Source organism: Apostichopus japonicus, chromosome 2, assembly GCF_037975245.1.
Source record: "Apostichopus japonicus isolate 1M-3 chromosome 2, ASM3797524v1, whole genome shotgun sequence".
Taxonomy (NCBI): domain Eukaryota; kingdom Metazoa; phylum Echinodermata; class Holothuroidea; order Aspidochirotida; family Stichopodidae; genus Apostichopus; species Apostichopus japonicus.
In genome coordinates this window covers 6,779,265-6,796,943 of record NC_092562.1, presented here as the reverse complement: position 1 = coordinate 6,796,943, position 17,679 = coordinate 6,779,265, and the positions used below count along the sequence as shown (strand labels likewise).

The following is a 17,679-nucleotide window of genomic DNA, read 5'->3' as shown; positions in this document are numbered from 1 at the left end:
CTTTAATGTACATGTTGATTGAATAGTTTTAAATGTACAGTAAGTTCGTAATCTTGAGTCGATACACTGTCTTCAAATATATCAAAATAATTTAGGTTGATTGTTTATTATTTTCGGTTAAATGACCGATTTTGCAATATACAGTGCATATAGGTCTACAGTAAACCTACAATTAATTTGCTCTTTCAGCCATACAAAACTTCTTTACCGCCATCGGGGTAACAGGGCACTTTTTCTATGGCGGAAAGAGCAAATTTTCTATGGCAGAATGTACTGATGGCGGAATTACACAGCACCCACTTCCCATGGGGTGCAGCCAAAAAACCACCGCACCCAACTGCATGTACGAGTTACCTCAGTTAGCAAGACCCCATTTATCTGGCCAGTACTCATGCACATCTTAGATCACAAATCTTCTGCTTTAATAAATAACTCTCACTAATACATTTCTTCTATTAGCAATGTGAAGTTACTGTATTGGTTCCATCCTACAACACTTCAAGCACAAGAAAATAGGCAGTTGGCTGGCTTCCATTGACAATTTTGCATAAGTTATGTGTCTGTTCATACATAGGCTAAGGCCTAAATTAAGCCTACTGTGGCCTATAAAATTTGTGAAGATATGCCTACCCTATGCCTACTGCCATGTTACTCATGCAACACTGGTAGCACGCTAGGCCTTAATTCTTCTCTTATAATTATACTAAGTAATGAGGGTTATGCTAATTTAGCCCAGAAGTAGCTTAGGTTAGTCGATCCTAACACAGTTTTAGTACAAAATAACAGTAACACCACAGGTAGTATACAACAAGCTTACTACCTAGCCTAAGTGAAAATACTGTTGCTGGTAACATTTCCGCGAATGAAACAAAACGGTGCGTTCACGAACAAACCTTTTCCAAACGCTCCCAATTTCTACTGCTCTAAAACAAAAAAGACTAGATACACTTTTTTCTCGTTCTCAGGTCAAATTAAGACCGTAAAATGATACGAATTTCGTGATTTTTCCTATGTGTATCTCCGAACGAAGGCGACGCTTGCAGATTATGCAAATTTGGTTTTAAACCACGCGCTAATACGTTGAGCAGATTCTTGTATGTGATTGGACGAAATATTTCTTTACACTATTGAGGTCCAGTGCGGTTGTCGATTGTTTTTCACACTCAATACTTAGAAAAGTTATAGAATTACCACGCAAGTATGATAACCAAATTTTAATTGTTTCCGATGTTCTTAAAAGCAAGAAAAAAGCAAAAGCTGTGATAGGTAGGAAAACGCTTTTAAAGTTTGCATAGTGAGGAAATAATCTTATGTTATGAAATTTAAATTTTCCGCAACATTTCTAAAATGGAAAAGCCAATATATGCCAACATGCACCTGTCCCACTGCATATTTGTAAGCATGAAATCTAATAATCAAAACTTAAGTTTTACTTAGCCCAAGTGATAAAAAAGATAAAGATGTTAATTGCGTTGGCTAACGTGAATGAATTGCTTCCTATCCGCTGCAGTATGTGGTAGCTATTCGTTTGCACGATGTTCACGTTGACAACTTTTTTTTTTCTGCTGTAATCAACACTTTTCTAATGCCCCATGCTGAGCAATTTGTGCTGTATGAACATAGGCCAGGCTACTGAAGAATGACGACAAGCAACATGTTTTCGTTTTGTACTTTGTTCTTTTCCATACTTTTTGTCATGGTAGACGCTGATTACTTTTATGACTTTTATCAGTATTCTGCAAGAGATATTTCTGGAAACTATCGGAGTTTGTGGGACTATCGCCAGCGGGTAAGCCAACATGCCATTCGTTATTAATCACTAGAACTGAGAAATGACTCTCACCAGCTTCCTAATGACACTTTCGTCATTGATATAGGGAGCTGATACCAATTATAAACTTCCCGGACTCGATGATGTACTCATCGTAATTGAAATACATGCAATGGTGCCAATACAGTAGGTTCAAGGTTCGCACTTTAGACATTTTAATTTAAACGGAATATAACTTAGGTGAATTCATCAAAGAAGCGATTCATAGTGTAGGTAGGCCCAGTTGAAATTCAGTGACATACCGAACTTTGTTTGGTCTTTTCCTCTCACTTTGAATTGATACTAGGCCTAACACTGTATAAAGTTCAGCATAACAACTAGGCCTTTACCATGACGGTAAAGTTTATACATTTTTGTGAATGAACATTATAATTTAAACGGAATATAACTTAGGTGAATTCATCAAAGAAGCGATTCATAGTGTAGGTAGGCCCAGTTGAAATTCAGTGACATACCGAACTTTGATTAGTCATTTCCTCTCACTTTGAATTGATACTAGGCCTAACACTGTATAAAGTTCAAGCATAACAACTAGGCCTTTACCATGACGGTAAAGTTTATACATTTTTGTGAATGAACATTTCAGAATATTCACAGAATTGTGAGCCTTGGCTATATTTGTTTTGGGCAACACTGTGTTCATGGCAACATGTGTTCCTAGCAATTACTGTGGTAAAAATAAGAAGGCATAGCCTATTATTTTAATGGGTCCTAACATAAGAATGTGACTTTGTTTCAACTTCCTGGCGAAAAACAAGTTTTGCTTGCCCGTTTTACTACCACATGTAGATCCCAAACAGGAAAAGGAAATATGCTCTTGCCTTCCACTTGCTTCTCCCAGTACCATAGTCTAGTTGTTTTCAACATGCAGACATGGCTACTGTACCTACCAATTTCAACAGGGTTCATAGGCGTAGGAGACCAATTTGATTTGGGGGGGGGGGGGGGGGCTGTAACGACTTGCTGGAAAACTATAACCAATTTTTTTTTACGTGCTCTGCACGCGTTCTACATTTGAATGTGCATATCATATAGGCATTCATCGGTTATTACAGTACATTGCATTTTATTTTGAACTTGGGAATAATTGTGATTAACGAAACAGTAACATTTTAGTGAAATTTTAGCTGCAAAGTTGCCTTACCATAGTAAGGTTTGAATATCTTGATGCACCAATTTTTGTAGTGATACATTCCAAGTTTACAGGGCATTTATGCCCTATATAGTATTATTCCAGCTATTATCAAAGCATATCATCAATGGGCTTATGCTCTATCCTGAACATATAACTTGATTGAATATGACAGCTACTGTACTGTAGTGGTACGTTGACCAACTTGACCACTTCCCTAACATCTGTCTCGAATGGTATAGGAACTGTCTGAAAGATCTGAGCATGTGTGTCCATTAACCACATTGTTTTCTCTTCAGTGACATACTGTATAAATTCAAGAAAGTAATGTTCAATTGTACAAAGTGACAAATTTCACTCAACAAATTGATATCTCAGATTACCAGGATGTAGAGAACCCAGATCTGCAGTGTCATTGATACATGTGCTATACACTTTAATTTTACTTTACCTAGCTACTGCAGTTGTACTATACCTCATTGGAATGCAGCTACAATAATAGCTCCTTCTCTTATGCTACACCATAAATAAACACAACTAGGTCCACAAATCATTGCTGGTCAGCTAACAGAGTGTTGTCAGTTTCCTCATTTTTTTTAACATCCCCCTTCCCAACTCTTCCCAATTCCCATTGGATATGGAAATTTGGACATTTTAAGGAACAAATGTATGCGTGGCCTAACATCACTGTATATTGTCCTACAACCATAATGATGTGATTGATCAACTTGCTATACATTCATGTGCAAAAACTGAATGGAGAGGGGTGGGGGGGGGGGGTATAGGTAGGGGATGTTGAGGAATAGTGGAAAGAGAGACATGGAAGATCCAGAATTTGTCATTAAAAAAGTTTCTATGTTTAACTGAACATACCATATCTACTGATACTTAATTTGCTTGTTTGGGTCAAATTTAAGTTATACTTATACTTTCAATAATTTGTTGTAGGTTTTCTACTTAAATCTGTCATTGAGATCCAGAACTGATCCTGACATTACAGAATCAAATTACTGTATACCATTACTGTACAGGTCATATATATCTCATTTAAGTCTCTTTCGAGTAGTTTGTATTAAAATTGATTTTAACTAACTTTGTATTCTCTTGATTACTCTGTATTGAATTTGACAGTGATCGGGAGGTAGCATGTATGCGGTATGAGATTTGCTTTTAAAAGAAAGATATCAGGTTCCTGACTCGATCATTACCTAGAATTTCTTGAAACGCAATCTGTTACTTAAAATATAAATATATAATAACAGACACCAGGCAAAACAAACTTACAGATGGAATTAAAACTGAAACATAATGAAACATTCCATTTTTTATTTATTGGCACATAAATTTGTCTACCATGGAGCAAATGGTGAAGCAATCTGTTTGCTAATAAAGAGCAGCCAGATGGTTGTAGCCACATACAGTACAGTAGGTCAGTTTAATATTCTTCTTACTGGTTATTACTCTGTGATTTTTTACTTCATGTTCATGCTGTAATCTGCAATTTTATATAATTTCTTCTGAATTGTTTTTGCAACCCTCCTTAGTTTGTTAGTGACCCTTAACTGGGTCATGAACCCCCAGTTTGATTACAAGCACTATTAGCTTTAGCACAGTAACCTAAATCAACTCTTTGTTTCATAGAAGGCACTTCAATAAAAACTTCAAAGACTATATTTGTCAAATGTTTTAGTGTTGAGATATATACTGCTGGTATTTATGGCTCACTGAATGGTTTTTACCAATTTTACTATACAGTTGAGATTTACTTTTACTATACAGTTGAGAAACAACTTAACGTAGATCATTTTCGGTATCAACTATTCTTCTAAAGAGTTAACAATTCTGTTTGCTGCAATGCACATTTAATGTAACATTGATGATGACATCGATCTTTAAAGTCTAGGCACTAGATGGTTATTGCTGATTGCTATTAATGGTTTTTGGTTATAATTTGGCAAGATGTATTCTTTTTGCTGAACATATAAATTTGAGAGTTACCACCCATAAATTAGGACACCATTCACCATCAATATGATAATTTACCAATCGCTGCATTATTGAGAGAATTCCTAAGTCAATTAACTTTCTCACTTCTTCAAACTGGACTTCGGGCCTGTTAGCAATCAATATTTATTCCATATTTGGTCCCTGTTTCACCACCATCCATACCCTAAACAAACATCTCATCTTACTTTTTCATCAGTTTCATTTTAATTTCCTCAACAGCCATCCTTAGTGGTCAATGTTGCCAGTCAATGTGGTTTCACAGAAAACCACTACTCCTCACTGATGAGGCTGAGCCAGTCAAGGCTTGGAGACAGACTGAACATTATTTTGTTTCCATGCAATCAGTTTGGAAACCAAGAACCTGGAACTATTGAGGAAATCCAAGACTTTATTCAAACCAAATACCCTGGAAACTATCTTCTTTTCAACAAAGTTGATGTTGTTGGTGACAATGCAGATCCAATCTTTGACTTTCTTTCAGGTAATGTAAAATTGTTGAATTAAAACCTTCAATTCAGGTGATATGATATTGTTGAATGAAAATCTTCTCTTTCAGGTAGTTTGTAAAATTATTGAATTAAAACCTTCTATTTCAGGTAGTTATGTAAAATTGTTGAATTAAAACCTATCCTTTCTCTTCCTTTGAAAAAGGTTGAGCAACATAAATAAACTGACTGTGTATAGTATTACATCACTTGGTGACAGAAATGCTGTACTTTGTTTGTTATATCATGGAGGTACCTCCATGGTTATATACAAGAATGTCCAATCCCTTTTGCTTTCTGATTTACTGATAAGTATGCCAAAAGCTGAATTATATTGAATTGCCTCCCTGCTGCTTTCCTACCAGTTGTGTTCCAGAATGAAACTGAAGTGTTAACACCTGTTTACTATGTACAGTACAGTACGTATGGTGCTGTGACTTGAGATGCACATATCTAGTGCTCATAGAAATGGTTTATAGGGGTCAACACCCGACTCACAGTTGGATACTCACAAGACTATATTCTTGAATTCATTGCTTCCAGTCAGTGCATTATTGTTCCGTTCCTCTATCAAAGTGCAATCTATTGACAATATTACACAACACTGATGATAGCAGGAACTAATAAATAGCCAACAGTTGTTTCCTGAAGATAGTTGACATGTTCATATTTCCTGGGATATTTTCTCGTGGTAAGCCAAAGTGGGTTCTCCAGTGGTAGGTCTGACTCTCTCTTAGGTTGAGAAGACTGTGCAGTGATTGGCCTGGTTATTTAAACTAACATTTTGCTTACTCTGGTCTTACTGAGGGAACTGCTTGCAAAGAACCAGCAGGCACCTTTAGAAGAATTGATCACATTTTCGTGTGAAGGATCTGAGCAGAATCTTCCTCTCGTTTTCTTTACAGCACAGTTGATAAGCAGATAACAGCTGTTCCTCTCACATATTAATAGTTAAATGGTAACCACACTTCAGCTGGACAGACCATGTGACATGCCCTATCGTAATTTTCAAATTGGCAGTCAATAAAAAAAAAATTTTTTTTAAATTAAAAAATTGCATATCATCCAATTTTCATGATCAACTTTATATGGAGTTGAGGTTTGATTCCTTGCCAAAAGCAAAAGGAATCTTTGCGGATGGTACGTAATGTGATTGTGCTGCCTTTGTTTGTAAACTCCCTAACTCAAAAATATGAGCTTGGACTTACTACATATTTGATCCACTTGATTGACTACAAGAAAAGCCTATCATATTTTGTGGAGTTGAACGTCATTTGAGGAAATTGAGGTCACAGAGGTCAAAGTCTGATAACTTTGTAAACTCTCTAACTCAGAAAGCAAGCTTGGTTTATTTCATACTTGGAATATAGATTCACCTTATTGAGTACAATAAGCCTGTTGTTTTGCTGTTAGAGGTCAAAGGTCAACAGAGGTCAAAGTCTGAAAATCTTGTAAAGACTAACTCAAAAAGTAACAGTTGATCAACTTCACACTTGGTATGTGGATCTAATTTGTCAAGTAAAAGAACTGTCTGATGTCAGATGACCATAAAGAGTTCTCATACAAAATGCAAAATGTGGCAATGAATTCTCTTTTTCATTTAAGGTAGAGACTACTGGAAATCAATTACCGTTTCCATCTCAGGAAACAAAAATAAAAAAGGTCCATTCAAAATATCCTGTCAACCTGAAATATCACAGTATAATCTATCCAACAAACATGCAGGAATTAATCTCCTGAAAATGTTACTGCTGGAACAATTACAATTGTTTTCAAAGTTTCTTGTGCCTTCTTGTGCCTATATACACAAGCATATGGAAGTACTTTACATGTTAAGTTAAGGTTTCTTAAAGGACTCTGCATCGTACTGTATAAATAATGCACACTTTGGAAGAAGAATCAGTGAACAATTAACGTGTGCACACAGGATGTTGCATACGGCGTCAGGTTAATATTAATCAGGTCAGTTTGGAAGGCTCTTAATTTTGTCCCATAATAAGTACCACATGGTTCCCTGTGTACAGGCAAAAGTTCTATACATATTTGAGCTTGTATCCAGCAATGTGACCATTTTGTGATGAGATACTGGATAAATTATAACCTGTTAACGAGTGAATCAATGCTTGACCCCCCCCCCCACCTGAATTATGACTGGTAAAAATTTGGGAATTCAGAATGCCATTGTTATTAGCCCATAATTGCTCTTACAGGGTAAGCAATTCACTTGAAAATAACGTGAAAATAAAAAGTTTCTGAAAAAAGCGGGAAACGAGACCTCTCTCCGGAAAAGAGACGCTTAATCATTCCATAGGTTTTGAATCATACATCTCTTATTTTGCTTGCTTCAGATTCTGCTGACAAGGAACCAACGTGGAACTTTTGGAAGTATTTAATAGCTCCCGATGGAAGTGTCATTGATGGCTGGGGTCCCTGGGTTACCATTGAAGAGCTGGACCAATTCTTAGAGGCTGCCACACAGATGTCACCAAGAGATGAGTTGTAAATCTCACACAAGACTGGAATGCTGTTATTCCAAGATTTTAGATCATGAGTCTCATAAAAGAGTTACAGATATATACATATCTAGTTATGTATATTTTGAATATGCTTTTCATGAGAGGCCAAATGAAAACACAATGTTTTTATTCAAGAAGTCTTAAGTTTTAAGGATCATCGATCTGGTTGTGTTTTGTTAAAATGATCCAAGCAAGTGTCCTGTTAGTAGTGTACAAGATTAGACAAACCAAAATGGATGGACGTTTGAGTGCTGATGTTATCTACATGGTATTATAATGAATAACTAGTTTTCCCATCTTTAATATCAGACATATGGAAAACCATTTTAAAGGATAGATATTTTTGTCCTTTCTTCAACTTTAAAGCTGCATGTTGATTTGAGTGTGCTGCAGTTTTATTCTATCACTCTCAACTTTTGAAAGGGCCATGTGGACATCTGAGTTAGGTTCTGGGGTATCCAGTTATTTATGTTACATTAAAGGGTTACATAGACCTTAATGGTTGGAGGGGTATCCAGTTATTAATATAACATTAAAGGGCAATGTTGACCTATTAGTTTATTTGATGGGTATGTAGTTATTAATGTTACATTAGAGGGCCATGTGGACCTCTTAGAACTTTATGTTAAGGGGTATCCAGTTATGTATGTTACATAAGAGGGCCATGTGGACCTCTTAGTTACATTGAGGGGTATCCAGTTATTCATGTTATATTAAAGGGCCATGTGGACCTCTTAGTTATGTTGAGCGGAATCAAATTATTTATGTTACATTAAAGGGCCATGTGGACGTCATAGTTATGTTGAGGGTATCCATTAATTTATGATCGCAATTTTTACTAAAATATTTTCTTCCCAATCAGCTGAAATGCTTTTGCATTCAAATTTGTGTAATACACCAAAGTGTGGAGGAAATACTTGACTTTATAGTTTGACTTGAAATATACCCAAGTGTGGAGGAAACACTTGATTTCATAGCTTTACTTGAAATACACCCATGTATGGAGGAAATACATGACTCCATAGTTTTACTTGAAATATACCCAAGTGTGGAGGAAACACTTGATTCCATAGCTTTACTTGAAATATACCCATGTATGGAGGAAATACATGACTCCATAGTTTTACTTGAAATATACCCAAGTGTGGAGGAAACACTTGATTCCATAGCTTTACTTGAAATACACCCATGTATGGAGGAAATACATGACTCCATAGTTTTACTTGAAATATACCCAAGTGTGGAGGAAACACTTGATTCCATAGCTTTACTTGAAATACACCCATGTATGGAGGAAATACATGACTCCATAGTTTTACTTGAAATATACCCAAGTGTGGAGGAAACACTTGATTCCATAGCTTTACTTGAAATATACCCATGTATGGAGGAAATACATGACTCCATAGTTTTACTTGAAATATACCCAAGTGTGGAGGAAACACTTGATTCCATAGCTTTACTTGAAATACACCCATGTATGTAGGAAATACATGGCTACATAGTTTTACTTGAAATATACCCAAGTGTGGAGGAAGCACTTGATTCCATAGCTTTACTTGAAATACACCCATGTATGGAGGAAATACATGACTCCATAGTTTTACTTGAAATATACCCAAGTGTGGAGGAAGCACTTGATTCCATAGCTTTACTTGAAATACACCCATGTGTGGAAGAAATACATGACTCCATAGTTTTACTTGAAATATACCCAAGTGTGGAGGAAGCACTTGATTCCATAGCTTTACTTGAAATACACCCATGTGTGGAAGAAATACATGACTCCATAGTTTTACTTGAAATATACCCAAGTGTGGAGGAAACACTTGATTCCATGTAGCTTTACTTGAAATACACCCATGTGTGGAAGAAATACATGACTTCATAGTTTTACTTGAAATATACCCAAGTGTGGAGGAAACACTGACTCCATGTAGCTTTACTTGAAATACACCCATGTGTGGAGAAAACATGTGATTCCATAGTTTTAATACACCCATGTGTGGAGGAAACACGTGATTCCGTAAACAATTAACACTAGCTTTATGTTGCCTGTGTCTGTGCAGACCTATTTCTTGCTAGCTACTTTTCTTAAAGTATTTTTGAGGGTGCTTGAAATCCTGCCAATTTCTGCAAAACTAAGAAAAGGAAACACAGATATTTTTGTTGCAAAAGGACTAACTTAAAATTGTAAATTTGCAACAAGGTAAATCCATTCATATTGATCATTCCATTATGTACAAAGTATTTTCCAAGAACATGTAGAAAAGTTTTTGAAGATATTTTTTTTTAACAAACATTGTTCATAAATCGTGAAACTGGTAATAAAAAATATAATAATAATGTAAATTATTCCAGACTGATTCATAGCTCTGAGAGCAAATTAGCTCTTGCCTTATAGTCAATTGACAACAACAAATTTTATTTGTTACCTCCAAAAATTTTCTCAGCTAGCTTATCGGGAGTGTTTTAGTCACTTTGCTGAGATTTTCTGGAGGTTATTAAACATATCATGCAGCAAACTGATATAACTTCACATCCAATGCCTTTATATATGTCTTTGCAATGTTTGATCAGTTAGAGTCAATCCCCTACAAAGCTTTCTTGTAAGTGATCTCCTTCACTGTCACTCTGTGTCTCAAATCAGATAGACTGATATACATGACTTGTCTTTAATGCAATATTCATTTGGTTGGATCAAGTCATAAGAGTTTAATCCAGCTCCATACTGAGTTTAACTGTAGTACTACACATACATATTGATCTGATTGATGGGTTGGTGTGATGGGAATATCATCATCTCTGTATTTGATATCCAGAGGAAATACTTCACTATCATCCACCATGAAACATTCACTGTCACTTATCTTGACACCAGCCCCTTGTTGCTTAACCTTTGCATTCCAAAATTGTATTAACTTCAAAGATGGAAGGAAGCACTTGGCTCAAAGGCTGGATTCTCAGATCTGCTATGCTGATTTGTACTCTATTTTTTGCTGTCCAGGTTGTACTATTAAAATTGCTGACAGAATATTTTGCTAAAGATTTGTGTTTTCAGTACCCATAATCACAGAATTTCAAAGTAATTAAAAGTGATAATAAATAATCAAAATTGATAAAAAGTTGAGGTAATTATTTAGTCAAAATAAAAATAAGATAAAACTGTTAGCAAACTGCGTATCCACTAGAGAGCCTGTGTAAGAGAATGTGTAAAAGTAAGTTGGCCTGACGTTTCGATCCTAGCAGGATCTTCTTCAAAGGCTAAAAGAAAAAGAAAAAAACATAATTTAGTGACCGGCGCAACTTTGAAGGTCACAATTTTTTAACATTTCAAATTTTGTTGTTTGGGTAAAATGATGCTGGCTATTAATAGAGGTCATTATAAAACTGGAATCTATTATGTAGGTTAAGCTCACATGTGTTTGCTCTTTGTGGTTAGAAGATCTGGGATATTAAGTTAATCAAGTTGACCCAAGGATCTATAGTATATGGGTAAAGAGGGTGTTGCAAAAACATTTCCTGAATTTGGATTCTTCAATGATGGTGAGAATTAATGTTGAGGCAAGTCACAAGTTTTTCTCATTATCAAGCTCAACCACTCTTTGACATTAAATCAATTTGCAACTTGGAATCATTATAGGAAGTAGCTCAAAATTGTTTTCTTCAGTTGACTTTCTGTGGGAACCGGAAATACATACCTGGTCATGTCTGGTAATGTAGTTTGAACTTGAGCCAATTATCAGAGCTTTCTACAAGTAACCTCTCAAGAGCATATCAATAAAGCAGTCTTTGAAGTGTTGTCAGTTCTCTCTAAAAGAAAAAGAAAATGAGGGTTTTTGCTATTTTTCTGCTCCTTCAATTGTAAGCACAAATTGACTCAAATGGTGTTTGCATTTTAGAGAGTTTTGGGAGTTGTTTATTTTGTTGACCCACCCTTGAGTTGTCTGTAATTGTCATTTGGACAAAAAGTTTATGATTGAATTTTGCTTGTACATGTTTGATGTAGTAGGGGGTGGTCATGTTTAAATCAGTACAGTAAGTTATTGCATCAACCTAGTATTCTAGAAACCAAATTATTGCAAAATTATTTTAAAAAAATTGAAATAAAAAACAATAATGATATTCTCGCATAAGGTTGGCATAATGCAGGCACAAATTTTCAACATATCTGTAAAAGTTGCGTTTCTTGTAACCATGAAAGTTTATTGAGCTGCCTAAGTGATAGTGCAGGGAGAACAAGGAAACCACATCATATACATGTATATTAAACATTTCTGGGAACAATCACTGGCAAAATGTGTAAAATTGTTTTTTCAAATGTACCTACCCATAGGTTGTGACCCTCATAGGCATAGGAGGCCGGGGGGCTGCAGCCCCCAACCAAAACTTTTTGTGAAAATTTGGGCAATATGCTGAGAATTTTTCGGGCACCTACTGAAAGAAAAATTATTTGCAATGTGTTTTTCAATGGTTATACTGATATTATTATGATCATTATTATTGTAGCGACTTCCTCAATAATTATAACCAATATGGAAGGGTAATAAGACGGCAAATGATTGTATGTAATTGGCATGCGGTGTAACAACCGATGCATGCCTATATGATATGCGCATTAAGATGTTGGACGCGCACCAATCACGAAAAATTGGTCATATTTTAGGGCAAGTCGTTACAGCCCCCCCCCCCCCCAAATCAAGTTGGGCTCCTACGCCTATGCTGACCCTCCAATTGAATTAATCCCAGATATTTAGAACAAGCCTTTAATTAGACAAGTGAGCCAAATATCCAAACGAAGAGGAATTTACCCTGATGCTGCCATAAAACTGGTTTGAAATGAGTGGCCATCCATATGACTTTCTAGCATATTTTGGGATAATAATACTGATGATGTTTAATCTTAAATGATCTAAATGGTTTGTAAATTTTCTGTCTCGGTTTTCAGTATCTAGTTTGAAATAATGATGAGTGTTGGTTTGCATCGATATTTGGCGGGTCAGCTGCATAGCTAATGATGTGATATTGTTTCTGGCCATTCAATCTGGCCATTTAGCAGCTCATTTTCTTTATGATGTTAATTTGCCAAAAGTTGTTTATTTATGCCTACTTGTAGGCTTTGTAGTCGCTTCTTATAGAGTAGTAGTAGTAGTATTACAGATATGTTCTCAATCATACTTAAAGCTATTAGACTCACATTTGTATATGTGTACTTCTGTTGTATAGGCTGTGCAACTCTTCAAGTGTAATGTAGTGTTATACCATTAAATAAGAGATCATCGTGTTCATTGTACCCTCCAGTGGTGTAATACAGTGTTATACCATTAAATAAGAGATCATCATGTTCATTGTACCCTCCAGCAGTGTAATGTAGTGTTATACCATAAGAGATCATCGGGATAATTGTTCCCTCCAGCGGTGTAATGCAGTGTTATACCATTAAATAAGAGATCATTGTGATCATTGTTCCCTCCAGCGGTGTAATGTAGTGTTATACCATTAAATAAGAGATCATCTGGATCATTGTACCCTCCAGCAGTGTAATGTACCTGTAGTGTTATACCATTAAATAAGAGATCATCGGGATCATTGTTCCCTCCAGCAGTGCATTGTAGTGTTATACCATTATATAAGAGATCATGAGGATCATTGTTCCCTCCAGCAGTGTAATGTAGTGTTATACCATTAAATAAGAGATCATCGGGATCATTGTTCCCTCCAGCAGTGTAATGTAGTGTTATACCATTAAATAAGAGATCATAGAGATCATTGTTCCCTCCAGCGGTGTAATGTAGTGTTATACCATTAAATAAGAGATCATCGGGATCATTGTACCCTCCAGCGGTGTAATGTAGTGTTATACCATTAAATAAGAGATCATCGGGATCATTGTTCCCTCCAGCGGTGCATTGTAGTGTTATACCATTAAATAAGAGATCATCGGGATCATTGTTCCCTCCAGCGGTGCATTGTAGTGTTATACCATTAAATAAGAGATCATCGGGATCATTGTACCCTCCAGCAGTGTAATGTACCTGTAGTGTTATACCATTAAATAAGAGATCATCGGGATCATTGTACCCTCCAGCAGTGCAATGTAGTGTTATACCATTAAATAAGAGATCATCTGGATCATTGTTCCCTCCAGGGGTGCAATGTAGTGTTATACCATTAAATAAGAGATCATCTGGATCATTGTTCCCTCCAGGGGTGCAATGTAGTGTTATACCATTAAATAAGAGATCATCTGGATCATTGTTCCCTCCAGCGGTGCATTGTAGTGTTATACCATTAAATAAGAGATCATCTGGATCATTGTTCCCTCCAGCGGTGTAATGCAGTGTTATACCATTAAATAAGAGATCATCAGGATCATTGTACCCTCCAGCAGTGTAATGTAGTGTTATACCATTAAATAAGAGATCATCTGGATCATTGTTCCCTCCAGCAGTGTAATGCAGTGTTATACCATTAAATAAGAGATCATCGTGTTCATTGTTCCCTCCAGCAGTGTAATGCAGTGTTATACCATTAAATAAGAGTCATTGTACCCTCCAGCAGTGCAATGTAGTGTTATACCATTAAATAAGAGATCATCGTGTTCATTGTTCCCTCCAGCTGTGTAATGTAGTGTTATACCATTAAATAAGAGATCATCAGGTTCTCTCCAGCTCTGGCGGTCGATGTGTTAAATTTTCATGTTGTGCAAGCTATGCTCTTTTCAAAAACATGTTTGTGTAAAATATATGTGTCTAAATATGTGGGTGCAAAGTTTATAATGGTGTGCAAACCTGAAAACCTTACAGCCAAGTGAGCTGCTTATTAAAATTGTACAAATAGTCAAAAAATAGTTTGTGCAGCTTTCTGACAGATTAAATATTAGAAATAAAATTACAGTATATGAAAAAATGTAAGTGGTTTGCAGTGTCAGGCATATATAATGATGTTCATAGTCTTCTTTTGTGCTAGTTGTAAAATGAGTTTGCCCACCCAGAAGGGTATAGCTCAGAAGGTACATTAATTGGGATGCTTACTTAATACCAATCATCAATTGGTTTAAATCCCCTAACACAATTATCATCCTTAAATGTTTGCCTCAAGACTTACATTTTAATTGTGTCTTTGAAATTTCTGTCAATCTTGCCAATATTGAAATGTTAATCCTTTAATATCAAATCTATTTTGAATGTTACTACATCTCCTCAATTCGACATATATCCTTAACCTGAATGATTCTGTGATAGGTTGGTTTTGCAGGCTTAGTATTCAAACATAAAATATCTAATGGGACACTCTCTGTTATGATCCAAGTCATCTTTTTCCACCCTTTACCTGTCATTACCTGGAACAAATTCAGTGCAGGAAGTTTGGTTTTTTGAAGCATCCATAGCTAGTCCTTTTGCTTCAATCAGGAAAACTCTCATCATTACCAAACATTGTAGTGGTATCAAAACATTGTTTAGTTTCATCAAGTCAATTAGAAATGGGTAAGGTTTTGAAAGATAATTCATTTTAGATTTAGTTCATGAAATGTAGTGACTCATTAAATTTCCATCTTTTCATGTGATTTTATTTCACTAAGGATCATCCATCCATATTTTTTGTTGTTCTTAAATTAAATTTGTTTCAGAGTAATGATACACACTTACCCATCTAACACTTAAATCTTGGTAATGCTGTACTCTCCAGTTCTGTTATTTTGTCATTGGTAATTGTAATCTCTTAATGGTATAACATCATGTTATTTGTTTATGTCCATAGGTGTATCATTAGACTTACAGTATCTTTTCTGTATGTTTATACAAGGGTTATAACATTTTATATTAACCCTCTCTTAATTACCAGGCTTATATTCTTTGGAAGGCTGTAATTATAATGATTACTCGAAACATTAAAGGGTTTGGAGAGAAGATTAATTCTTTCTGATATCTTTTTTTGGTGAAAACCCAAAATTGGTCAGCTATCATGTTTTTGGTTTGACCTTCAGAGAATTCACCAAGACTTCTGTGTTTATACTGTCAGTCCCGAAAGACTTGCTTGTGATGTTGAATGTGCTATTAAAGTCTTAGTAATGCAACGGTTACAATGTTGATACCATGAGTGTTACCTCTAATTTGAACAAGAGCATTCATATATTAAAAAGTATTCAGTTCTTAAACAAGCAGGAGAATTGGACAAGTAAGTGAATTCTCTCAGTAAGAAAGTCATTCATATTTTTTTTTTTGCATAATGTATGGTTTATGATAGACATTTTGAGCGGTATACATTGCCTTGTTGTGCTGGATATTCCGTCTCATGTACTATGTGTGACTGAGGAGATTAACCGTTCAAACTTAGATGTTGTAATGATGGTGCTAATGGTTACTCTTCTACATATTCATGTATACTCACTGCCATCTACAGTACCAACTATAACTCTACGGTACACTTTTGTGTTTCTTTTAAATTAACTTTACTTCCTACTTGCTGAACAGGGTACTATTTATGTGGGCAATTTAGTAAGTTTTCATGAGAATATTTTACCTTAGAGAGCTAACTTGATGTTTTGCTGCCTTTGTTTCTATCCAACCCGCGATTGTAGCAGTCTATATTGTTGCTTCCTGCATATCTCACCATTGTGTTGTTTTGGTATGTGTGTCTCCATCGAACCTATCACCCTATTAGTCTATATTGTTGCTTCCTTTATAGTTCACTCATTGTGTTTTGTTTTGTTGGAATGTGTGTCTTCCTCCAACCTATCACCCTATTAATATTTATTGTGGCTTCCTTAGATCTCACTATTGTGTTATTTTGGTATGTGTGTCTCCATCCAACCTTTCACCATAGTGCAGCCTTTTTATAGCTTTACTGTTTACCTATAATTTATTAGTTTTTGTTTAATTCTTCTTTACAATATTTATTACCTTCAGTTTCTTCCCTGTTTATTCATGATTATATATTCATGATTAATGTTCATAATGGTTTTCAATTAGATTGATTTCAGTAGTATCATTTTATTCCTTCTGTCACTTCTTACAAGTACTTTCATGTTCAAATTAATTCGTTATTTAATATCACAGAAATCCTGTGAATATTACATTACATTACAGGGTACTGTCCGCGCACAATCTGTTTACTTCATTCTTAGTTTAAGTGACACTCATTTAGCGCACTGACATGGTTACGAGTTTCAAATATTCAGGAAACTGATATTAAACAAGTAAAAACAGGGGTGGGGGATGAAGTGCTTGTTGAATTTGGACCAATTTAATACTAGGTTGCCGTATATCTTTCTCCCATATGACTTTTTTTTTTTCTGTAACTTAACAACTTGGGCTGCGTTTCATTTGCCAATATTGATTGAATTGCTTACATATGAAATGAAACATTTTGAAGTTTAGTCCGCCATTTGAGCATATTTTTACATCGTCTATCCCCCACATGAGATTTTGTGACCTAACACTTCCTCATATGTAGACTAGAAGTATTTCTATCAAAGTTAAACTACGTTAAAATCGACATTTGTTATGATAAGCAGATAAAAGTAACATACTTTGTAACTAACGATTCTGATGGTGCTTATTGTCTTCAGTATTGTATCTGCCGTTTTGTGATGAGTTGTTACCATGCATGTGCTGATGTACGTGTGTGCCACTATTAACTTGCCTTGTGTGTTGACTGGGTGATTTGTGTCAAAAATGATATATAGAATATACTCATAAAAACAGA

The 17,679-nt window shown here is 35.5% G+C and overlaps 2 protein-coding genes across 2 annotated transcripts in view; one reads left to right on the top strand and one right to left on the bottom strand.

The window, feature by feature from the left end:
* Positions 1–1,063, bottom strand: part of LOC139976286 (cell division cycle protein 20 homolog) — a 15,619-nt gene extending 14,556 nt beyond the window's left edge. Inside the window, exon 1 of the mRNA XM_071984944.1 lies at positions 894–1,063. The gene's annotated coding sequence lies outside the window, so the exon portion shown is untranslated. The remainder of the gene's footprint in view (positions 1–893) is intronic.
* Positions 634–17,679, top strand: LOC139976726 (glutathione peroxidase 7-like). Its single transcript, XM_071985414.1, has 5 exons — positions 634–665; positions 1,133–1,266; positions 1,704–1,789; positions 5,190–5,451; positions 7,804–17,679. The coding sequence occupies exons 1-5, from the start codon at positions 634–636 to the stop codon at positions 7,956–7,958; spliced, it is 669 nt and encodes a 222-aa protein (XP_071841515.1). The 3' UTR covers positions 7,959–17,679.

What these genes read in the sequence shown, in the direction of transcription:
- LOC139976726 (XM_071985414.1), top strand. Translation starts at nt 634, where the DNA reads ATGCCTACTGCCATGTTACTCATGCAACACTG. An exon ending in TGTGGGACTATCGCCAGCGG is followed by an intron (nt 1,790 to 5,189) that starts GTAAGCCAACAT and finishes TTTCCTCAACAG; the next exon opens with CCATCCTTAGTGGTCAATGT. An exon ending in AATCTTTGACTTTCTTTCAG is followed by an intron (nt 5,452 to 7,803) that starts GTAATGTAAAAT and finishes TGCTTGCTTCAG; the next exon opens with ATTCTGCTGACAAGGAACCA.